General features: G+C 33.3%; 2 protein-coding genes across 2 annotated transcripts in view; one reads left to right on the top strand and one right to left on the bottom strand.

Annotated features, from left to right (window-relative positions):
• Positions 1–22,650, bottom strand: part of LOC111061459 (ubiquitin carboxyl-terminal hydrolase 5) — a 63,348-nt gene extending 40,698 nt beyond the window's left edge. The window contains exons 1-7 of the mRNA XM_039441180.1: positions 22,262–22,650; positions 21,620–21,745; positions 13,451–13,737; positions 11,038–11,225; positions 9,254–9,399; positions 5,742–5,935; positions 922–993 (exon numbers count right to left, since the gene is read on the bottom strand). Of these exons, the coding sequence (XP_039297114.1) occupies positions 922–993; positions 5,742–5,935; positions 9,254–9,399; positions 11,038–11,225; positions 13,451–13,737; positions 21,620–21,745; positions 22,262–22,372 (1,124 nt within the window). The 5' untranslated portion in view covers positions 22,373–22,650. The remainder of the gene's footprint in view (positions 1–921; positions 994–5,741; positions 5,936–9,253; positions 9,400–11,037; positions 11,226–13,450; positions 13,738–21,619; positions 21,746–22,261) is intronic.
• A 1,386-nt stretch (positions 22,651–24,036) lies between these two features.
• LOC111058833 lies at positions 24,037–26,091 on the top strand. The gene has a single exon (XM_022346406.2). The coding sequence runs from the start codon at positions 24,550–24,552 to the stop codon at positions 26,089–26,091; it is 1,542 nt and encodes a 513-aa protein (XP_022202098.2). The 5' UTR covers positions 24,037–24,549.
• Positions 26,092–26,115: the final 24 nt, after the last annotated feature.

Below are 26,115 nucleotides of genomic sequence, written 5' to 3'. Positions count from 1 at the left end.
AATAGTACATAGTATATGATTATATGATTACTATCTCTGATTTTGCTTTTTTGTCATATTCATAATGATCGAATAGCTTGGATCTTCATCATCTCTTTTGTTGCCTTTCTCAGTACCGAGAAATCTTTTGTCACCATTTATTTCCATCTAACAATCTTTCACATCTGCATCTATTGCTGATTTTCTTCCTTTTTATTTTTTCTTCTTTCGTTCGCCTTTTCTTTTAATCTATTAAGCGTTAGCCTACATGGAAAGTTATAGTTTTCTTTCTCTTCAATATCTTTCTTCTCTGACCTTGCTTACTGATAGGATTTTTCTTTCGTATTATTATTATTATCTTTCATATATATAAATAGATATATTATACTTATTATTATTTTATTTTAGGCTACTTCTTGTAGTGTAACTCTTTCCCCACACACAGATCCGTCTATGTGGGGAAAATATTCACAAATCTGTTTTTAGATATGTTGTCTATGTATCTTGTGCTTTGTATTGTGAATTGAAATTGAATTGAATAAAAAAAGTATATTAACAAATATTGCAGCAAACACAGTATATCATTCTAAATCGAATTCATGATATATCTATTTGAAATTGATGATGTTTTTGTTTTTTGAAGTGTGAATGAATTGTTATTTTGATGAGTGATAGTAGCTTTACCTAGATTTTAATTTGGACTGTAGTATAAATATGAAAAGACACAGTTTTGGGTATAAGCCTGTTGTGCCTCCTCATATAATAATTAGAAAATTTATAAAAATAATTTAGAAAAATTATATTTATAATATAATTTAGAAAAATTATAATAAAGACTGAAAAAAATAAACTATAAATTCAATCTTTCGTTACAAATTGTCTATGCTTTTACACTCCAGAGCAAAGCTCGGTCCCCCAATATTGTTATAATATTTGACTCACATTTGAATGTTGAAATCGCTGGCAGGATCTTGTACGTTTGAATCGTAAATTGCCGATGCGTCATCAACAAACCTAAAAAAATGAAGATATGAAAAAAAGTAATTCAAAAGATATCCACAAACAGAGAGGTTCACGTTATAAAATCAGTGGAAATGATACGACGACATTGTATGTTTTCTTTTTCCGTCGTCTTCTATAGTATAGTGAGGTCCACGTTATAATGGCAGTGTTTGATTAGCAATGGTATTGCTATCATTGTCTATCATTCAACAAAGTGGATAGCGCTATCTCTTTATAATGAAACCAACACAAATGTGCTGAAAACAGCATCTAATCTGGTCCACTATAAGACCGTAACGTTTACAGTGACTATAATCAATTATATTGTATTCATCTTGAATTTTCTGATAGTACAGTACTGTAGGTCTCATCGAATTACCTCCTATAGTGAGGTCCACGTTATAATGACAGTGTTTGATTGGGTATTGCTATCCTTGTCTATCAGTCAACAGAGCGGATAGCGCTATCTCTTTCTCGCTTTGCTCTGTTGCCAGATCGTCTTTTAACAATGTAGAATTGATAATTAATTAACAAAATATTTCACCTTAATTATGAAAATTCATTATGAAATTATTGAAAAATATTTTTTTTTCTTAATAAAATATAATTGATCATTTTAAACAAGAATGAACAGTTAATATTACATCAATAAAACTGTATCAGCTACCGTCTATAAGTAAATATGATTTTATTGCCGTTAAATTCTTAGAACATTAGGCAAAGTCAAATATTGAATACAGTAAGACAAAAGATAAAATCAAGTTTTACAGCAACTGTACATAAAAAATGACATTACTGAGTCTTAAAAAAAATACAGTACCTAAGTAAACTGCAAGTCAATTAGATTTTTCAAATACATTAATAGTATTCATTTGAATGCACAAAACATATTCCTTACAGCACAACTTGAGCCTTTAGAACAATATATAAATACAAATAGAAACCTCTTAACTCTAAGCAACAGTTATTTCACTGTCAAAGAACTCTTCAACACTATAAAGAGGATTTATCACAAGCCAATTCAATAATCTCGTCTTAAATTTCTTTTCTGTCTCTAATATTAAATCTGTAAGTAATTTATTGCAAATATTTATACCAAATGTATCATAACTTTTGGCTGTTTTGGATAACCTATGATAGGGAATATCAATCCTATGACAATTTCTTGTGTTATGGCTATGAGTTTGATTTGCCTTAATTTTAAATTGGATGAATTTTTTTAACATGCAACATATAGAAGGCAATGACAAGACTGAGGATCGGCAACCTTGTTCGTCTATCTTTCTCCACTGCCATTATAAAGTGGACCTCACTATAGATAGATGGATTCTTGATATCCAGCCATATCTGATATAATTCTTGTTCTACTCTGTACGAAATTACTTCTCACTTGGTTTGGACATGCGCAGCAGAGAAGGCATACAGCGGCAGGGATACAACGGCGGCTATGTTGCCGTTGTGAACCGGCCAGCGTTCTCTAATTTCCAGTGAGTATTCAAGCGCTCATGTTAAACTTATAGTGAGGTAAACGTTATAATGGCAGTGGAGAAAGATAGGAAGACTACGTTTTCCTCAGTCTCGTCAATGCCTCCTATAGACGGAAGCTGATACAGGTTCATTGATGTAATATTAACTGTTCATTCTCGTATAAAATAATAAATTATATTTAATTAAACAAGAAATTATATTATTTCAATAATTTCATAATTGAGATGTAATAATAATTTATCAATTCTACATTGCTAAAAGACGATCTGGCAACAGAGCAAAGCGAGAAAGAGATTGCTCTATCCGCTCTGTTGAATGACAGACAAGGATATCAATACCATTGCTAATCAAACTCTGGCCATTATAACGTGGACCTCACTATAGGAAGTTTCCTCTCTCCAAGCACTGATTCGACTGACTATAATCGATAAATTGACAAAACTGTGCTTCCACCTATGACTCAATCCATCACTGTAATTGGCTGATCTCCCTCCATTTCTCTGCGCCGCAAATTCCTCAAAGTTTGAAGTAATTTTGTACAGAGTATAGACATAGAGAAACAATAGTGTAAGTATATATCCCATGGTATAAGGCGTTTATGTCTTAACTTTTACTGTTATCTCAAGCTGATTACTGCTGATTATTGTTGAATTCTACTGTTTTGTTGGGGTGAGAGTGTATGAACGGCACAATATGAGAGACTACCAGTGTCACACAGCTTTACGGGAAAGAATTACATGAACTATCGGCTTGAGATAACAGTAAAAGTTGCGACATAAACGTCCTATACCATGGGATATCTACTTATGCTAGGTATTGTTTCTCTATGGTATAGTTGATTCATGTTAGCAATGTATCAAGTAAAAATGTATTTTGAATGAATAATAAACACATCCATCAGAGTGTATAGAATATAAATTTGAAATGTAATGTAAGATTGATAGATTAAATTGCCTTTGATTACAAGACAAGAAGAAAAACCTGTTTAGTCGTATGTTAGAGCAGTAAGTATATTTTGACCAATTTAATATTTTTGTCACAGTCATTCAATTGTAGCTGTTTTCCATGCATGAAATCAAGCTGGTAAACAGCTTTTCACAGAACAAATACACATTGTGATTCTCATTACAGCATACTCTACTGTAATGAAACCATACGTTTTCTTTATAGTCGAGTATATTTCTTAGTTCCGAAATAGGAACAGCAAAACTGCTACAAAAAAAAAAAAACACCTTCAGCGCTCCAGGTGGAAGTTCAAATAAAATAAAATCAAATCAAATTTATTGCCTCACAAAATATGTTCACAAATAAATACAGATTACAAAATGTAATATTTTAGAATAAGAAGTATAATTTTTAACATAATAATATATAGGTACTAATTCGGCAAAACCACAGTTTGAGTGCCGGTGACGAGTACAAAAACAGAAAACGATACTATTACTTCCAATAGAAAGACTTTGATTCAACAAGGTAAGCTTAAACTATAATAATTATAACTATACAATTCAATCAAGGTGAAAGTGGGGAAAACACATATTTATACTGTATTTAAGTTTGAAGGCAATACTAGAGAAAAAAATCAAATTGTGTTGTGAATTTGGTGAAAAACAAGTTTTGTCAACTACAATTATAAAATTCCTGATTCGGAATTTGTAAACTAGGTTATGTTTATAGAATGCATGTAGTAACTTCAGCACAAGCAGGTAATGTTTTCTATTTCTCAATTATTCTTCTTTAGATTATTATGACAAAAAATAGTGTACGTTACTTGGGCGTGAATGTCTCTTGCAGTGCTGGAATGAAATTCTAGTCTCGGCTAACGCCTCGACGAGAAACATGATTCTCGCCTGCAAACGGCCCCTTCTCGTCCATGTGACGTAAAACACTATTTTCATGATTTATTAATAATTTAGGACTCAAGTGTTTTAATTGCATTCCAGAGGATATAAGGTTGTGTAGCAGCTATAAGTTATTCGTATCAAAGATAATTAGGACACTGGTAGAGGCTTGTCCTTATACCATTGAGGAGTGTTTTAGAGCATTCATGTGACTCCATTCTTAAAATGACATGTTGTATGCCACTTGAGCACTGCTCAGAATTTGTGGCTTCACACAACAAAAATATAATAACTAGTAGTTCTGTGAACAGTAGACCTCACGCAGTATTCTCATCCACAAGTACCTGATGTCACTTGTTTAAAATGTTAACAAACTCAGTTCACGTTTGAATTTGTATTCCATATGATATAATTCATCCAGTTCCGTGATAATCTTTCTATCTGATGAAAGTTATTTTTTTACAATCAAAAATGTTACAATTTCTCCAGCATTATTTAGTTCATTTGTCTATTTTTAATCACCTATTAAATTAGGTTTTTGGAAGGTGAGAATATTGATACTATAATGGGCACGCATAATAATACCATGACTGCAAAATAAAATATTGGAACCAAATACCTTAAAGCTGCGATTAGACCAAAGTTATTAACAACATGTTTATAACTCAATCCTTATAGATTATATTAGATTGAATATAACTTATCATACACATGATGATCATAAATGTGTTTGTCAAGTTCCGTTCAATCTAATATAATCTATAAGGATTGAGTTATTAACATTATGTTAATAGCTTTGATGTAAACCATTGTTTACTTTAGATAATATCTATAGTAGGCTGTGTGTAAACCCAGCTTAAAGATGCATACCTCTTTAAGGTCTTTGATTGAAACTATATACCTTATACAAATACAGTAATAGACTGGCTTCTCCAAACATCTGTGTAATCACTTGTCAGCTGATTTATGATGAATAATTCTATAGTCTGATTTTTACTTTTATATATAAATTGGCGTATGAAGGAGGCTCCTTTTTCCTTTCATATTATCCTTGAGATGCAAAATTTCCAAAAACCTTGTATATACGTCGACGCGCAATTTAAAAAGGAACATACCTGTTAAATTTCATGAAAATCTATTACCGCGTTTCGCCGTAAATGCGCAACATATAAACATTAAAACATGAAGAGAAATGCCAAACCGTCGACTTGAATCATAAGGTGCGTACAGATATACGCGCCGCGAACATGAGGAATTCACTTTCAATCAGCTGATTATATCTGTATTTTTACAGAAACGGTAAGATACAGATATAAAAAGCTTGGCATCAGCTGATTAAAAGTGATCTGCTCATGTTCGCGGCGCGTATATCTGTACGCACCTTTAGACCTCACTTCGTTCGGTCAATAATAATAATAATTTTTCACTAACCTCTTAACGAAATCGGGCACACAGAATATAACCTGCATTAGACTGCTGACATAGCATGAATTGCCGAGGTTGATGATGCCCGTGTGGCCGGCACCATACACTGGTTTCAGCTGGGAACAGTTCTCCTGTAGAGTGGCCCATTCTCCCACTCTTTGATTCAGATCCAACTCCAGTTCCACCATTGATTTATCAGTCTGCAAAACAACATAGACAATAAAAACATTTCAAATCAATAGAATTCCCGAGCTCACAAGTGTAGGCAGAAGGCACCCTTCTTAAGATTGGTACATAGCCATCTGGTCGAACAGCACGATGTAACAGGATATTATTTAAACAGTATTTGAGTAACAGAAAATGAATGCACTGTGTAACCTAGTGAGACTTCTATCAGTTTAGGAATTATAAAACCAATAAATAATAGATTATTATTTTCAGCATATCAATTGCAAAAATCTGGTGTGGTAACTCACACAACTTTCCTTGCTCATTGAACTGTGAGCCTCATTCTTAAACGAGAATAATTTAGAGGAATAACATAATGACGATTGGCGGCAACATATTTGAAACTACGATCAGACTACAGTATATGTGTATATATAATTGTTTTCAGAGTACTTTTTCCTTTGTGTAAATTGTGAAATCCGATGATTTTTTTAAAAGTCGTCAAAACAGCTGTTCTGCAGATGAATTATCTAAACTATGTGTTCTTTTTATGAACTGCTCTACCTACCTACCTCATGTACGAGAAGGAGGTTGCAAAGTCCATTTCTCAAGGATGGGGTGTACCCCCCATTAGTTTTCCAGGAAGGAGACTCATGCCAGTTGATAGAGCTGATAAATAACTATATAGGGTATGAATTTGAAAAAAATCGGTCAAGTCATTTCTGAGAAAATCGTGAAAAACATGGTTTTTTAGTAATTATCCGCCAGTTTTCTCAAGAATTTTACGGAGCTCCTGCAATTTTCCCAGAAATGAGACTCATGGCAGTTGATAGGGCTCATAAATAGCTAACCATGGTATAAATTTGAAGAAAATCGTTAGAGCCGTTTTCGAGAAAATCGTGAAAAACATGGTTTTTTAGTAATTATCCGCCATTTTTCCGCCATCTTGAATTGAATTTTATTGAATTTCTTACTGTCGTATCCTCATGGTATAAGGACCTTAAGTTTTAAATTTCAAGTTAATCGGTTAATTAGGAATGGAGTTATCGTGTTCACAGACATACACACATACACACACACAGACCAACACCCAAAAATCATGTTTTTGGACTCGGGGGATCTTGAAACGTATAGAAAACTTGAAATTAGGGTACCTTAATTTTTTTGGAAAGCAATACTTTCCTTACCTATGGTAATAGGGCAAGGAAAGTAAAAATGTTAAATTAATCAGTCAATATAATATTGTATAATAAAGTTAGTTATGGTAAACTAACATTACTTGAGTTTTCAAAATTGTATATATTAGCGTGGAATATGTAGTACTTTTATCCTTTTCAATTTTTTTGGTTTGCAGTTCCATACCTTATCTTTTTCCCCATTCTTGTTTAAATTTTATGAATTATAACACCAATAATAGATATGGAGATTATTCTAGCATAGGAATTTTTAGCAAAAATTCTAAGTTGATTCATCAATATAATGTTGTATCATAAATTTATTACTAAACTAGCATTTCTTGAGTTTTCAAAGATGTATGTATTAACGTTGAATATGTAGGTTTGTTTTTTTGTCGTTTTTGACCTTTTTGTTTGTTTACAATTTCATAATTTTTCTTTTCCATTCTTGTTCATTCGGAATAAGATTTGTTTTTTGTTTCTCACCCAAGCAGGTTGTGTAACCTTTGGGTCATTATCCACAAAATGTTAATTATCGAAATTATTACACTGTAGACTAAGATTCATTCGAGCATTTTCAAGTGAGTGTTGGAATGTATATGCTTATGCTAAGGGTAGATTAAATGAATGTAATAATTTCTAATGAATGTATTATGTCTTATGATGGATAATAAACTTGATTTGATTATTTGTAAATCCGAGAGGAATGGAGAAAACTCATTTCATTGACCGAGCGAAGTGAGGTCTAAGATTCAAGTCGACGGTTTTGCATTTATGTTTATGTTTATATGTTTATATGTTGCGCATTTACGGCGAAACGCGGTAATAGGTTTTCATGAAATTTGACAGGTATGTTCCTTTTTAAATTGTGCGTCGACGTATATACAAGGTTTTTGCATTTCAAGGATAATATAAAAGGAAAAGGAGCCTCCTTCATACACCAATATTAGAGTAAAAATAAGACTATCCTATTATATTAAGCGAGCAATTTCTGTATATATTTATATGGTTATGTGGTTATATGGGTATATATTTATGTTCAACGGATCTCGAAAACGGCTCTAACGATTTTCACGAAATTTTGAACAAAGTAAGTTTATGATAAAAAATTCGATTGCACTAGGTCTCATCCTTGGGAAAAATTGCTAAACGACATTAAAAGGATAATTCATCCTTGGCTCAAACAGCTGAGACTTTTGTCGTCTGTGGATAGTAAAAAGTGAGCGAGTGATTCTGTGGAAAATCAAAATATCACATCCCCGAAATTCATAAGCTGACATATAGCCAGCAGCTGTAAATATAAAGACGATCATTTTAGAGAATTGTGTTCTGTTTATCAATAAATAAAAATAGCGAGCGAAGCGCGGTGCCCCGATATTAGAATATTATTCATCATAAATCAGCTGTCGAGTGGATTATAAATCGCATGCAATGACGCATGCAATTCAATATCTCAATGTAACTTATTGAAATCACAGCTGTTGTGTGGACTATTAATTGCATTCAGTGAGGCATGCAATTGATAACTTGAAGAAGCATAGTATTTTCTCCCGACTTTTCTCTGCTTTCAACTCGGTAAGCTTTTGTTGATAGTAGCATATAGCTTTTTACATCAAATTATTAGCATTTTAGCATACAACAACCCGAACAGCCATTAGTCGTTTATACACCGATATCTCGCCGACACGACAGGACAGTATTAATTCCAGTAGAACCATCTTTTTGAAATGGTCTTCTCTGATTTGGTTCACGTGAAATTAATCAGGATTAAAATTTAACCGGCTTTTGTGCAACCGGGCCTTTGTGAGGGAAATTTTTGCATTCCTCTGGGAATTAATCTCAATTAACTGTGATTAGATAGAACATTACTGTATGAACTATAAATATATTATAATTTATTCTTTCGTAACAAATTGTTTATGCTTTTGTACTCCAGAGTGAAGCTCGGTCCCCGATATTTTGTATATAATAATATGAACGAGACAGTCACTCAATTTTGATAACTAAAAAAAGAATAAATCTTTGTCAATTTCACACAAACAGAAATAGAGTAATAGTAAAAAACAAAAAAAAAATTGATAAAACCTGAAAAAGGTTTATCTATATTAGTATAGATAATAGAATTGTGACTCTGTTGATAAGTAAATGAATAAATGAAGATATAGGGTACCTCACCTTTTCCATTTGTGAGATATTGATGCCCCAGTGCGCCAGATGTTTTATGAGGTTGGGATCTTCTACCATATCATCTTCGTCATAACTGTACACATCCCCCACCCCCTCCTTTGTGATTGTACCCAGTTTAACAGCCAACGGGTAACCTGAAAATGAGAAAATAAAAATTAACTTCAAAATAAGAGTAGAAATGTTAGAATGTTCAAGAAATTTGAAAAATCTAAATTGATTTTGAAATAATCTATATTATTTTTGCAGATGGAAATGTTGGAATGTTCAAATAAATGTGTCAATAAATAAATAAAAACACTTTTTGGAACTCCATTCATATAAAAAACTTTGTTGAACTACATTCATTTATTTAGGCTATTAAAGAATTCTCTACCTAAATATTACATAATCTATATTTTATGACTATTCGAAAAGCAAAGCAAAGGAAACTATTGTTGAATTATTAATTATTCTGTTATACAAGCAGCCAGGTAAATTTCTATAAACGATTTGGCAAAGGTACGGAGTTGAAAAATGATAGAGCTATCTGCTTTGTCTAATAACAGACGAGGATAGCAACACCAATGTTAATCAGGTGCTGACTTTATAACGTGTATTCCACTGTATAGTGAGGTCCACGTTATAATGGAAGTAGAGAAAGATAGGAGAACAACGCTGCCGAACCTCTGTCTTGTCAATGCCTTCTATAGACTATTATTATAAAACGAAAATCCAAATTAAATGCTGTAATTCACCCCGAAGACTTCTGCTACTGCAAATATTGACAACAGGGTAAACAGCTAGATGGAAATTCGATGATCGCTACTATTCAAAAATTATTTGTCAGCCCGGGAATCGAACCCAATACCTCCTAATTTCCGGTCAGGAATGCTTACCCTCACACCAAACTGACAATCTCTGGATAGCAGCACTCATTATATACGAAGCCATAGCGGCCAGCCAGTCTACAGATGGAAATTACTGAGATATTGCAATTATTCAAATGCTAAAGAATCTATTATTATTATCAAACGGGAATCCAAATTAAATGCTGTAAATCACCCCGAAGACTTCTGCTACTGCAAATATTGACAACAGGGTAAACCGCTAGATGGAATTTCGATGAGCGCTACTATTCAAAAACTATTCAAAGTTCCCGGGCTGACAAATAATTTTTGAATAGTAGGCTAATTCCGTTTGTTAATTATTATGTGTATTCATTTGCATTTGAATAAATGGAATACCATCCCATCTTTAATTCTTTCTTATGAAAGAATCGCACTGACTCCCGGGCTGACAAATAATTTTTTAATAGTAGCGTTCATCGAAATTCCATCTAGCTGTTTACCCTGTTGTCAATATTTGTAGTAGCAGAAGTCTTCGGGGTGAATTATAGCATTTAATTTGGATTTTCGTTTGATAATAATAATTCATTCATTAGCATTTGAATAATTTCAATATATCAGTAATTTCCATCTGTAGCCTTCTAAAGACGGTAGCTGATACAAGTTTTTTTAATGTAATATTAACTGTTCATTCTCGTTTAAAATAAACAATTATATTTCATTAAGCAAGAAATTATATTTTTCAATAATTTCATAATGAATTTACATAATTCAGATGAAATATTTTGTTAATTAATTATACATTGTTAAAAGAAGACCTGGCAACAGAGCAGAGCGAGAAAGAGATAGCGCTATCTGCTTTGTTGAATGATAGACAAGGATAGCAATACCATTTCTAATCGAACACTGCTATTATAACGTGGACCTCACTATAGTTGATCTACTCACCCGCCTCTTTATAATGCTCGCTAGCGTGATTGTTCCCACCGGAGCCGTCGAAGAATTTTCGTCCGCACAAAATTGTTCCGTCGGTCAAATTGAGCCACAAATTGTTGTCCAGATCACATTTTTCACATTTCCATCCACTTGGCGGAATTTTTTTATCGTTATCTAGTTGCAGAAGGTTGTTAGCGTGCCTGAAACATATAAAAAAATTAATAAGAAGTAAATTTAGAATGTAATGAGCTTCAATTTTGAAACAAAACCATATAAAAGAGTTTATCAGAGATTGACAATGGTGTAATAACCGAAACCGGTCTTTCTAATTATCAATAAATCAGTGGTTTTTTGACAATTTCTTAGTTTTTTTCATTCAACATATGAATGGAAATAGAATTTCAAGACAAGGAACAAATTAATAATAATATTTTTCCATCGTTATTATAGCACCAAGTTAGATACATGAGACAAGAGGTAAGGAAGGTGAAGATGAAGTAAGGAAGGATAAAGTAGAGAAGAAGAGAAAGAAAAAGTAAATTATGTTGAAGAAAACAGCATGAAACAAATGATGAAAAGAGAATTTCAACAAAGCTTGTGGAAAAAAGAAAGAAAAAACTGAAAGAGAGGGGCAGAAGATGCAGCAGAAAGAGAAGAAAGGAGCATAGTAAAAAAACAGAAATTTGTACAAAAACAGCGATAATTTGAGAAAAAAATAGGTCAATAAGATGGAGTGAGGAAGATGAAGAGTAAACAAAAAAAAGAGAAGAAGAAAAATAAGAAGATGATGAAGATTGAAAAACAGCATGAAACAAAGAAATAGGACGAGTATTTCAACAGAGCTTGTGAAAATGAAAATGATAAAAAAGTATTATAATGAGGTTCACGTTATAATGGTAGTATTTTTTTAACATTGGTGTTGCTATCCTTGTCTATCATTCGACAAAGCAGATATCGCTATCCTTTTCTAGCCCTGCAACGTTGTCATATCGTTTTTTAACAATGTAGAAATATAATTTATAAACAAAATATTTGATGTAACAATAAGTCGAATAAGAGTTCTATAGAGTTTCAGTTTAATGCTACTGGAGACCAGTCTTGAGCAGAAGATGTGCTTGTAACGGAAGCAAGTTCTATTTGCACACATTATTCCATTGGCGATTTCTCTACTCACATAGTTTTTGTTATTAATAGCTGAGCTCAGATATATATATATATATTATATATATATATATATATATATATATATATATATAAATATATATATATATTATTAAGCCATAAACAATACAAGAAAGTACAGGCCAAGTCAATATTTACAATAATTTAAAAAAGTCAAAAGACAATATTTACAATAAATTGTAAAACAATACACAAAATCTATAAAAAGATATCACAAAAACTTAACATATATCGTCAGAATAATTCAAAATAGCCTAAAGAATGTCATATGAATAAGCATGTCACAGCCAGCAATCCAACCACGTGTATTAAATACTACAGACATTATGAAATAAACAATATTTATCTATCAGTGAGGAACTCTTCCACGCTTTCTCCGCAAGAAAAGTATACAGATCTTTTTTAAAAGTTGCAGATGACATGGACAGAGATCTTGGTAGCTTATTTAATAGTCTCAGACCATAGGTTCGAGGGTCTTTGTCGGAAAACTTCAATCTATGCTGAACAATACATGGATTGCCACTACCTTGTGTATTATAGCCATGCATATCAGAATTAGTTTTGAATGAGTCTAAGTTATTAGCAATAAAAAGAACAACTCTGTAGATGTAAATACATGGTAAAGTTAGAATTTTTAAATCTATGAAGGCATCTCTACAGGGGTGATTGTAATCAAGCTTAGCCAAATATCGTACTGCACGCTTCTGTAAAATGAACATTTTTTGAGTGTTTCCAATAGATGTACTTCCCCAAAGCTCAATACAATAGACAAGATGAGTGTAAATCAGAGAAAAGTATACAGATTTTGCTACGTTTAATGGTACATACTTTACAATATATCTTAAGACAAAGAGTCCCTTACTAATTTTACCCACCACCCTATCCACATGCTCATTCCATGACAAATTGTCATCGACAGTTAAACCTAACAAATTAACTACATTAGAATTTTCTACAATGCTGTCATTTATAAAAATAGCTGGTTCAAAAGGATGTGTCTTCTTTAAATCAAATTGAATTGCCAGCTTTTACTTGGATTCGCAGAGAGGATTTACTTATATTCATTTACTCAGTTACTCCCTCAAAAACATAGTTTACACAATGGAAGCTCTGGTTAGTTCTTCTTCCCTCGTTAGCAGAAACTTTGAGGCATTTTGTCTTGGACTGATTAATTTTCATGCCCATTTTCTGGGTCTTCCATCCAATGATAACAACAAAAAATAACTAAAACTAGAAGACTTACTTGGTGACAATCCTAGCCTCGCCATCCCACTGTCCCATCATGGCTTCCTTCTCGGCTACTCTAAAGGCCGACTCACAGCTGAGCACCCCTTCCACGGCCATCGTTAGCATTTCGGGCAGAGTGGCACTTGGATAGGGCGCACTCAAGTGCTGAGGCAACACAACCACACTCAAGGCCTCCTTCACTTCGTACTTCCGCTCTGTGTCCGATGTAAACCCGCCTTCCAGTCCGATGGCAAGTCGGGTAACTTTCTTCTCGGGTCCATCGCCTTGGATCTTGGGCGTCACCTGGGGAAATCACACGGAAATGAAGCGAAAATATTGAAAATAATCGAAAATATCGGGGACCGAGCTTCGCTCTGGAATACAAAAGCATAACAAATTTATTACGAAAGAAGAAATTATAATAACATTCATAGTTCATACAGAAATGTTCTATCTAATAATGTTATTCAATTCAACACAATATACATAGGATAAATAAAAAAATCACAATCACAAATTAATTTATAATAAAATACAAAAACAGGCTTCATGGCGGGGTGTGCTGAAAAGAAAGAAAGGAGGAGAAATACCTAGCCAACTATGGTTTCCCATGTAATAGACAGGTAGAGGGTATTATATTAAAGTAGGGAATTAAGGGTGAAGAGGAGCGAAAAAGGGAAGAAATGGAGATGGTGGGGAAAAAAGAGAGAAAAAATATGGGCAAAAATTGTAAGCAAGTTTTGGATTTATACTGTTGATTTCCTCCCAGTCAATAATTTGATGTTGTGATTCTAAAATTATATAAATTAATGAATAAATACATCCGTTTTTGAACTATTTTTAAGTACAATACATTCTAATTTTTGAATATTAGTTAAAACTACAGTAACTATATTACCCATAGTATGGCCATTGGATTTTTTTCCCGCCGCCGCCATGAAGATTCCAAATATTTGAATTTTACAATGGAGCTTATATGGGATTATATGTAAACGTCTTATATGGGATTATAAGTAAAATAGCTTGCTTTTACTTATTAAAGTATATTTTTGTGATTATTAACTACGATATAATTTCTTTCAGGCGTTTTTTCTATATCCCCAATATAGTTTTGGAACTTGAAATAGTAAATCGTAGATAATAGCGAGTAAAAACGAAAGGTAGGTAACGTATCCTGAAAGCTGAATTTCAAAAAAAATACCATAAAACTTTTGAAATATGTCATGATATTGTAATAAATTTTGTTCCATTGACAGATAATAAAGTTCTCATGTCTATTTTTAGAAGCATGATGGAATTCTCATCACAATAGATTCCATAACATTTGAATAGTTTGTTTTATTCAGCCAATAAGTCTGACGAAAATATTGTAAAGCACAACATTGAATATAAAGTCTGGAAGAGCCAATAATTATTCTTGCCATAGTACTACTTGATAAATTTAATAAACATGTAAGAAATTAAAAAATAACACACATAACCATTATTGATTATATTTAGTGATATTTCTAATCTCAACCACTGCTCGTGGTAATGCAACCCGAAAATCATATCAATAGCTACTGTACCAACATGTTATGGGTAGGGTACTCAGTACTGAAGAGAATCAATCAGAGAAGTCAAGACGTCTTTAATCAGCACTTACTGTAATCATGGTTAAATATTTCATAAAATGTTATATTCAATTGAGCCACAAAAAATATTTTGAAATTGGATTATTTGAAGTTCGATCCAATGAATGGGATGAGGAAATACACAAAATTGAAATTTATCTTTCTACATATTTATATAGATCACTGGTTCCCAATAAGTTGTCCGCGAAAGCTCTAGAAGTGATCCGCGAGGAGTCCGAGGGGAGGAAAATTTATGTTTTAAGCTCTATTAGTGTTTTTTAAAGTTATCTTTTTTGTCTATATTAAAGTATAATCAATTTCTCTTCGAAAACAATTTATCAAACTCATCCAAGTTCATAATATGTTTCCAATCGGTAAAATAAGTGATAAGTTCCAAATGTCTAATGGTATAAGATAGGACTTGAAAGTTTGTTTGGAATCTTAATGGCGGATTTGTACCATGTGACCGAGCAAACCAATCAGAAGCGTGACAGTCAATGCAGCATGCAGCTGCCACCCTTGAGTTGGAGGAGTCCTTCGCTGGTTTCAGGAGAACAAGCTGTTGCTCAACGTCGGCAAGACACAGAATATCATGTGCACTCTGAGGAACCACTTCAATCATTCATTGAATGAACCGGTGAAGCTTCTGGGATTTAACATCGATCCAAAGTTAACATGGAGTGCTCATGTGGATGCTGTATGCAGAAGACTGTCTCGTGTGATCTACCTGTTGAGAAGACTGAGGTGCTTGCTGACTGAGGAACATTTGATTATGGCCTATTATTCACTGTTCCCTAGCCACATTATCTATGGAATACTGCTGTGGGGACACTCTTCACACTGTGAGAGTATTCTTCCGCTGCAGAAGAAGGCAGTTCGGATATTGTCATCCAGTGGTCATGTGGAGCACTGTAGGCCACTCTTCGCCAGACTCGGGATTCTCACAGTTTTTAGCCAGTTTATTTTTGCTTCCCTGGTTGATATTAGGAACTAGCCGTCAGGCTCGCTTCGCTCGCCATATCCGTCTAGCCAGGGGACTCCGCCCCCTAACCCCCGACTGGATCGTCCAAGAATAAGATCAGCAGGTTCGCTTTGCTCGCCTGCATTTTTTATTTGAGCATTTTTATCATATTATGTTAGGACGATCCAGTCGGGGGTACAGACTAAACGTCTGGCTAACGGATATGGCGAGCGAAGTGAGCCTGAAGGCTAGTAATATAATATTCCCAGGAATAGCTCTGATTAAAGTAGCAGTGCCCAATCTATTTTTCCGCGATAAATAAATGCATTTCAATCTTCAACTTGGTGCCAACCAAACAAAGTAAACTCAACTTAATGCCAACCTGACAAAATTATTAATTTAGTTACCAGTTAACAACTGTTTCGAAGAGGTACTCTCTTTAGATTATAGTTCTATATTAACATATGGTATGGACATTTTTCAATTATAAATTAAGAGAATAAGAAGAACATACATGCTAAAAGACGAACTTTAAACCCTTAAAAACCACCCTTAGAGTTAAAATATTGCCAAAAGATTTCTTAGTGCGCCTCTAAAGGGCCAACTGAACATACCTACCAAATTTGAACGTTTTTGGTCCGGTAGATTTTTAGTTCTGCGAGTGAGTGAGTGAGTGAGCGCCTCTAAAGGGCCAACTGAACATACCTACCAAATTTGAACGTTTTTGGTCCGGTAGATTTTTAGTTCTGCGAGTGAGTGAGTGAGTGAATCAGTCAGTGCCATTTCGCTTTTATATATATATATATATATATATATATATATTATATATATATATATATATATATATATAATAAAGTAACTTTAGTATATATATAATAAAGTATTATATAAATAAAATAACTGAGTATTTTATTGTATATATATATATATATATATATATATATATATATATATATATATATATATATATACAGGGTGTTTCAGAAGTAGTGTCGAGAATTTCAGGGTATTGTACCTGGATGCTAGGAGACTACAAATGTCATATTTGAAGTGTCCTAAACTCAGCGGTTATCCTTATAGCTGCCATTTTGTTTTTTTCACTTAAAAATTTTTATCTCAAGAACGAAATGTTGTATTGATCTGAAATTTGGCATGAATATTTATGCTATAAAGACTCAACTATAAAAAATAAAAAAAAAAATTTTCGTTGAAATTTTTCAAAATGGCGGCCATTTTAAATTTTTGATGGCGAATATCTCGAAAACCGTCCATTTTACAGAAAATTTACAAGAGACAAAAAAGTTAGCAAATTTTTTCACGATTCCAATGATACCTAATTTATTAAGATTGGTCGAAGAATAACAGAGAAATTAATTTAGAAATTAATAGAATTTTCACCATTTAAAGATCAATATTAATTGTTTAATTCCAGATGTATTTAAGATGAAGCTTTGAAACTCGGTATGGCTCCATATGGGCAAACAGATGATTTTACAATGGTTTTCAGATGATAATGTTTGTCTTGTAAAAGTATTGTTGTTTCATTAAAAGTAAAGAACCAGATGTAGTGCTTCCTATTTCTTAGTCTCACGTTTCCTAGGTCTTATTTCTATCTTAAATTTCCAGTTTCAATATTTTCTTACGTTGCTTCTACACAAATATTTAATTATTGTAATGGAATTTAGTTCGCTGGAGTACACCGATATTCACTTCATGTATGGAGCAGCTCTTGGCAATGCGACCGAAGCAAGAAGAATGTATGCAGCTGCATTTCCAAACCGCCGTCTCCCTTCCGACAAGGTGTTCACAAGAACTCACAATCGGCTGAGAGAAGTTGGTTCATTTGAACGGAACAGGGTAATTGCTGGTAGGCCTCGAGCAGTTCGAAATGTTGCTTTTGAAGAGGAAGTATTGCAGAAATTCGATTTCAATCCTAGAACGAGTACGAGAGCAGTTGCAAAGCAAATCAATTCAAGTGCTTCTTCTGTGTGGCGTGTACTAAACAAGGAAAGACTTCACCCCTTCCGCTTTCAAAAAGTTCACTCATTGGTTGAACGCGACTATGAGCCAAGAGTAAACTGTGCCCGTTGGTTTCTTCAGCAAGACATTATCCAACCAAATTTTCTAGAAAATGTGTTATTTACCTATGAGTCCAGCTTTACAAGAGAAGGAATCTTCAACTCTCGCAACAGTCACGTCTGGGCCTTAGACAATCCTCATGAGGTCAAAGTGCGTGGTTATCAGCATAGATTTTCGCTGAATGTTTGGACGGGTATCTTAGGTAATCGCGTGATTGGACCATACATTCTTCCTAATCGTCTGAATTCTCCCACGTACATTACTTTTTTAAGAGACATACTACCAGAACTTTTGGAAGATGTGCCTCTTGCAAACAGATATAATATTTGGTTTCAACATGATGGTGCCCCTGCTCATTTCGGAAATGTTGTTACGGACTTTCTGAACATGACCTATCGTCAGCGGTGGATTGGGCGGGGTGGACCAGTACCGTGGCCCGCACGTTCACCTGACCTCAACCCTTTAGATTTTTTTTTCTGGGGCCATATGAAAGACCTTGTTTACAGCACGCCAGTAGAAAACGAAGAAGACCTTGTGGCAAGAGTGGTTGCTGCAGCAGGTGCCATTCAAGATGATGAAAATGCTTTTATAGCAGTTCGACGGTCCATGATTGAAAGGTGCAGACTGTGTAATCAAGTTGAAGGACGGCATTTTGAGCAATTGCTGCATTAGTATCAGTGAACCGATTTGAGTGAAATTAATATTTTTCAATGTAAAATAAAATTTGGAGGAAAGTTATTCTTGTATATTTCTGTAATAAGAACGGTTTTCATGAAATTATAAAAAAAATTAATATTGATCTTTAAATGGTGAAAAGTGGTCATGCATGCAGTACGAAAAAAATTAATTTCTCTGTTATTCTTCGACCAATCTTAATAAATTAGGTATCATTGGAATCGTGAAAAAATTTGCTAACTTTTTTGTCTCTTGTAAATTTTCTGTAAAATGGACGGTTTTCGAGATATTCGCCATCAAAAATTTAAAATGGCCGCCATTTTGAAAAATTTCAACGAAAATTTTTTTTTTATTTTTTATAGTTGAGTCTTTATAGCATAAATATTCATGCCAAATTTCAGATCAATACAACATTTCGTTCTTGAGATAAAAATTTTTAAGTGAAAAAAACAAAATGGCAGCTATAAGGATAACCGCTGAGTTTTGGACACTTCAAATATGACATTTGTAGTCTCCTAGCATCCAGGTACAATACCCTAAAATTCTCGACACTACTTCTGAAACACCATATATATATATATATATATATATATTATATATATATATATATATATATATATATATAATTATATATATATATATATATATATATATAGATAGATAGATACCAATCTGACAGTGAATCTGAGGGGGTTGCAGAGTGCCTACTCACTTCGAAATGCTCTCGACGTCAATGTTCCTCGATGTAGGCTAAGTAAGGCTCAAAACTGTTATCCGAATATCGCTATTAAAATGTTTAATATGCTACCTCCATCTGTGCGTCATTTGAGTGACAGTGAGTTTAAGAGGAGACTCAAGTCCTGGCTGCGTGCCAGACCATACTACTCCTTGAGTGAATTTTTTCAGGAGTCTATAGTTGACATTTAGCGGCCATCACCGTGTTTAGCCATCTGTGCCATTATGTTTTATTTTTTGACGTGACAGTGTTGTCAAAAACTTTTGTGTGAAATTGTATATTGACGTGATGACCTACCCAGCTCATCTGGCTGGTTAATGGTCCTACAAATGAAGATTGAATGGCCATACTGTGGGTAATATAGTTACTGCACAGTATACATACAGTATGGAAACTTGGCTAGTACCCTGACGCTAAAATCCGCCATCTTTTAGGAAGCGCCGCATTGTAATAGTATTAATGGCAGGTTCGGATCACTTTAATGATCCGGATCAATTGATCTCATTCACTGCCACGAGCCAATCAGAAGACCAGGATTGGAACTTCCCAAGGTCACGTGACGTGTTTAGTATTGGCGTCATGTAAAAAGCATTGGTTAGATAGGCGATTGATTACAAGTTTCCTTTCTGTACTTATTCTGTGGTTACTGTAGTTAAAACTGGTACTCACTTTTGGAGCAAAATTGTTGATTTGAAAAATCCAAAAGCGCTCCACAAGGTAGAGAGTTTTGGTAGAGAGTTAGTGGGGAGGATATTTTTAATATTCTTTCCGAAGAATGGACATTGATATGTCCAAAGCTCCGCCAATTTATGTAGATAAATATGATTATTATCTATAGTTATTATATTACAAATTGTGTTTTCCTATCATATACAGTTCAATAATTATTTTCTTAGTCTATATTATGTAAATTCATCTATAATTTTGCTGTATTGTAAGCTATTGTATATAAGTGTATAAGCCAGTATATATTGTAATCTACATAAATAAAGTACTCACTCAATCAATCGAGTGAGTACTAGTTTTAATAACTAATATTCAAAGATATTAGACTGTAGTGTAGTTGAAAATAGTTCAAAAACGGGTTATTACATGCAGTTCGTCATGGAAAAAGAAATAGATGAGAATAAATACAGTAAAATTGTATTCTGGACGTGACCTGGGGAAACGAGAAAAAAATGTAGTGAGAAATATTGTAATTAGGGAAAAAATAGTAGAATAATACAGTAAAATATAGAAAAAATGCCCATTTGTTGTAGTATTGTTACCCTATAGTAATTTATTTTCTAATACTACCACTGGGAATAAATTCTAATATAGAAGCAGTATGAAATGGGCTGCTAGATAGGCCTCTGTATTCCCTAAAGGAGTGGGATGAGGTACCTCTTTTGGGGTGGCTGCTTCTCCACTATACGAATAAACATTTTGTGGTCATTATTTTTTCTGAAATAGCACTGCTGATCTTAAGACCCCAGTCCTTGGCAAAGACCTCAAATATTAAGTATCAAATACCGAGTATATTTTGTCTTTAAAGAACAAAAATAGCTGCAAAAAGCCTGGGTAATCAAGTACAAGTTAGAAGTTTTAATAATTGTTATAAGTAAAAATAGTTATTGAAGCATAAAAGTCCAAGTAAAAACAAAACTTTCATCAAAATGGTAACAAAACATAAAAAATAGTTACCAAGAATAATAGGCTAATAAAAGCGGAATTATTGGTAAATGAAACAAAATGTTCAATGCTTTTCTCAAATTTATCTCTCATCTACAATTAGTTCTTCCTTTGAAACCCATTGAATATCAATAAATTATTTTAAGGTTGTACTTAGACTTGGAAAGTTATGCATTAAGAATAGGCTTACAGTTGACTGGTCAAAATTAGTGTAAACTAGCATGGAACCCGTGCTCCACGAGGGTCTATATTAAAACTTGACGTAATGAAATCTTGAAGAATAAAAAATAAGCCTATAACTATCCTCGGTTAATTAAGAATCTATATGCGAAATTTCAAGTTAATCAGTTTAGTAGTTGAGACGTGATGATGCGTCAAACATAATATTTTCCTAGCCCGTACGTGTATAAACCAGTTCTATCCTTTAATATAGAATAGATGACAACTTACATCGATTTTAACGCGTTTGATGTGCAGGAACACAGAGTTGCCAGTTTTCTTGTGATATCTCTCAACATGATCGCGACCAAATCCAAGAAATGAGTTGAGGCACACGTACAAACCGGTATCACTTTCCTGAAAACCATAAAAAATTCAATTAAAACGTTGAAAATATCATTTGAAAATGCAGAATGACTAAGAAAATCATATAATATACTATAATAATTGAAAACATTAATATTATTTGACCGTTCTTACGTTTTACGTTCATTGTTCTATTGTCAATAGGCATCATAACCTTAATTTCGGCAATTACAGTGACTCATCCAAACAAAGTAGAGTATTCAGTTAGAATTAAAATGTAAATTTCTTTTAGAATAATCAAGAATAAAATTTTGAAAACTGAAGATCAATTATTTACTACTAAATACTGCTTGTGATACTGTAAAGAATAGCAAAAAGTCAAACTAAGTCTTAAATCTTGATTTTGAATATTGGAATGAAATCGATCTTAGAATTTGAATATTAAATAGAAGGCAAATTAATGTTCAATTATAAAATATTTTCAAAATATTAACTAATAAAAGGATAAATATTTGATTGTTTGATTTAAAAATGTTTAATTTGGTAAGTATACGAATCTAAACTTACCGGAGAATCAAACGAGTACACGCATTCATCTTTGTAAATTTTATCGTGAGCTTGAGGAATTTTAACACGTCCAATGTGTTTTGAAAGAGCTTCCAAAAATTCGTCACCCATTTTCAAAAAATTAGCAAGTAAAATGAAGATTATTGAACAAAGTCTGTCGACATATAATATTTTACCGACTAATGTTCAGTTCACCTAACCTCACTTACTACAAATTCGGTAATTTTGATTTGGTACCAACTGATAAAACAAAAAATACTAAAAATTGATCCGAATTTATGCTTTCATTTTATTTCACAGTGAGAGCTACAATACATTTCTAAGTAGTTTAATTTAATAATAAATTTCAAAAGTATAGAGTTATATTTACGTTACTTGTATTATAAACTGCTTCAATTCAAAATTTTCTCTACATCGATATCGATATCTCAGACACTCGATACATCATATCGATATTCAATTGGATTGCTATCATTCAACAAAACAAATAGCGCTATCTTATTCTCATTTTGCTTTGTTATTAATAGATTGTTTTTCAACAATTTACAAATATAGATAATCAACAAAATATTTAATCTTGATTATGTAAATTCATTATAAAATCATTGAAAATATAATTTCTTGCTTGATGAAATATAATTGATTAACCTATTTTAAACGAGAATGAACAATGTAATATTACATCAATAAACCTGTATCAGCTACCATCTATAGAAGTCATTGACAAGACAGAGAGGTTCGCCAACGTTGTTCTATCTTTCTCCACTGCCACTATAGCTGTTCTCCCTTTTGTCAATATTTTCAGTACGGTAGCCGAGGTCTTCAAGATAGTTGATTGGAATAATTGCTTGGTTACCAATAATGCTTGATACCAACAATCATTTTTATTTCCGTTTGTTAATTATTATTATGTGTATTCATTTGCATTTGAATAAATGGTATACCATCCCATCTATAAATTCTTTCTTATGAAAGAATTTCACTGACTCCCGGGCTGACAAATAATTTTTTATTAGTAGCGCTCATCGAATTTTCATCTAGATGTTTACCCTGTTGTCAATATTTGCAGTAGCAGAAGTCTTCGGGGTGATTTACAGCATTTAATTTTGGATTTTCTTAGTAATACAGTTGAACCTCTGTATAACGAAGTTGATTATCCCGCTGCAGAGAGGTATTCGTTATTGAGAGGTTGCTCTGTCAAGAAAACTGCCACAATCTTATGGATGTTATAATATATCAAGGGCGGTAATTAAACGATTTCGGCGGTATTTAGTGTCTTATTGGGCAAACATTTAAAGAATATACCATCCTAATCAACATTGGAATCGTCTTTCGGTTTATAATTATTTAGAACTTTTCTGAGAACATTTTTCTTTCCAGAATTCACAAGAGGGTACATATCAACACTAGCACTTTCACCTGATATCACTTTTAGGACGAGATGTTTTTCTAATCTGCCGTTACTTGCCTCAAAGCTACTGTATCCCAATGATACTGCAAATTCTAAAGTCTTTTCATTCATTAAATCCCCTGAAAATGGAAGATTTTCTCGAGCATTACAGTCACCCATTTTATCACCGCGTTATCAGTATCATCAAATCTACAGAGCTGTATTCTCTTTCTTTGCAAATCATAAGCAACATTTACTTTTAAATGTTTCGTAAGTGGAGGTTCGTTATAGAGAGGTTCGATTGTAATTATTAATTCATTAGCATTTGAATAATTGCAATATCTCAGTAATTTCCATCTGTATTACAGGACTTTCTAGTTGAAGAAAATGAGGTTGAGGAGCCGCCAACCAAAGAGGACTGCTGCAATAGTGGCTGCACCCCTTGTGTTTTTGACATCTACCAGAAAAGAATGGAAGAGAAGAAGAAGAAGAGGAGAGATAAAGGAGAAGACCAATGTAGACACGACCTTCTTTCTCAGACCACATTTAAGCCTTTTATAGTTTTGGAGAAAAGTGACTTCGGTGAGTGTTGTTGTAGACTAACTTTCCAGCCAGTTTGCGAAAAATTGACTTGTTGCAAGTGAAACAAAAGGATTTCAATAACATCAAATTGGAGGGACTTGGGGAAAGAGATTCGATAGTAGAAATAGGACGAAATGAGTATAAGGACATTGATTTAGAGAAGAATGAGAGGACAGATTCCATAGTGGAAATAGGTCATCCCAAAAACATTCATTTAAAGAGTAGAAGTCTAACAGATTTAATAGTAGAAATAGAACAAAATGATTCTAAAAACGTGACATTAGGGGAAAACAAGGTAACATATTCCACAGGGGAAATGGGACAAAGTGGTTCTTGGAGCATCAATTTAGAGGAAAATTTGGGAACAAATTTACTAGATAGAATAGAACAAAATGATTCTGAGAATAATGATTCAGAGGACACTAGTAGAAAAAAATTAATCGTAGAAATACAACAAAATAATTCTGAAAACGTTACTACAGAGGATGAAAATGAGAGAGATTTGGGAACAAATTTACTAGTGGGAATAGAACGAAGTGATGTTAAGAACATTAATTTAGAGGAAAATTTGAGTACGGATTTAGAAGTGGAAATCCAACAAAAGGATTTAGTAAATGTTACTACAGAGGATGAAAGAGAAATAGATGTTCATGAAATGGATGTAAATGTTGACTTGAAAATCATGTCAAAAGGGGAGGCAAATGTTAAAATTGATTTAGATGATCCAAAGGATTCAAAAGATATGGATTTTGAAAGGGAAGATGACTGTACCAGTAAGCTATTAGGGGAAGAAAACGCAAAAAAAGGCAAAGAAAAACGAATTGGTGATCTTTCAGGGGAAGAAAATGTTGAGATAATCAAAGAACAGAAAATTGATGGATATTTACCATACAAGCCTGGTCAACATTTAACTATGAAATCATGGAGGATGGAAAAGTCTGAGGATGAAAAAAACATTGAAGATATCCGCCAATATGCAAGAGAAGCCAGTATTGGGATGAAAACCGCAACTCACATTAGCAGAAACCAAAACTCTGATAAATATTTGATGACAGAAGAAGAATTTGTGGGATCAGAAAAATCTGATTCCATCACCAGGACTGAAGCCACAAATTTTGTTAACAAAAACGAGGATTTTACCTCATATTCAAATTCAAAAGAAGAAATTATGGAGTCAGAAGAATATAATTTGAATGCAACGATTGAAACCCCATATTTAATCAACCGAAACAAGAATTTACCCCCATATTCAATATCAAAAGAAAAAATCATGGGAACCAAAAAGCCGAATTTTATCACCAGGGATTACACACCCATAACCCTTGCTGAAAGTTCCTCAAATTGTTGTTTCCAGATAATCATCAAATACTATGAAGATGGAGAAATGTCCAGATATTTGAAATCTTTGAAACCTGGGGATATAACCTACTTCAGGGGACCTTATGGGGATTTCCAGTACCTAAAAAACCACAAGCATATATTGGCTATTTGTATGGGCACTGGTTTGGCCCCAATTTACCCAATTTTCAAATCTATCTTAAACGATGAAACTGATGAAACCTTCTTAAAACTTCTCTATGGTAGCAAAGATCCCCAAAGTATCATTCTAAGAGACGAACTTAGGGACATGGCAAAGTTTTGGAATTTTGGGGCCGAAATGTTTTTGACTGAGGGCAAAGTTGAGGGGGAAAAATTCGGGGAGAATTTCAGGGCAGGGAGGATTGGGGAAAAATGTGTGTACGAAAATTTGAAACCCAAACAGTTGGTTTTGGTGTGCGGGAGTGAAATTTTTACTCAAGAAATTGTTAGATATTTGTCTGAGTTTGATAGGTGGAGAGTTGAGTATTTTGTTTTTTGAAGTATATGGGGATTTTTGTTGGAG

This window comes from Nilaparvata lugens, chromosome 14 (genome assembly GCF_014356525.2).
Source record: "Nilaparvata lugens isolate BPH chromosome 14, ASM1435652v1, whole genome shotgun sequence".
NCBI classification, from domain to species: Eukaryota; Metazoa; Arthropoda; class Insecta; order Hemiptera; family Delphacidae; genus Nilaparvata; species Nilaparvata lugens.
Note: the sequence above shows the minus strand (reverse complement) of the source record. Positions and strands in the feature narration are given on the sequence as shown.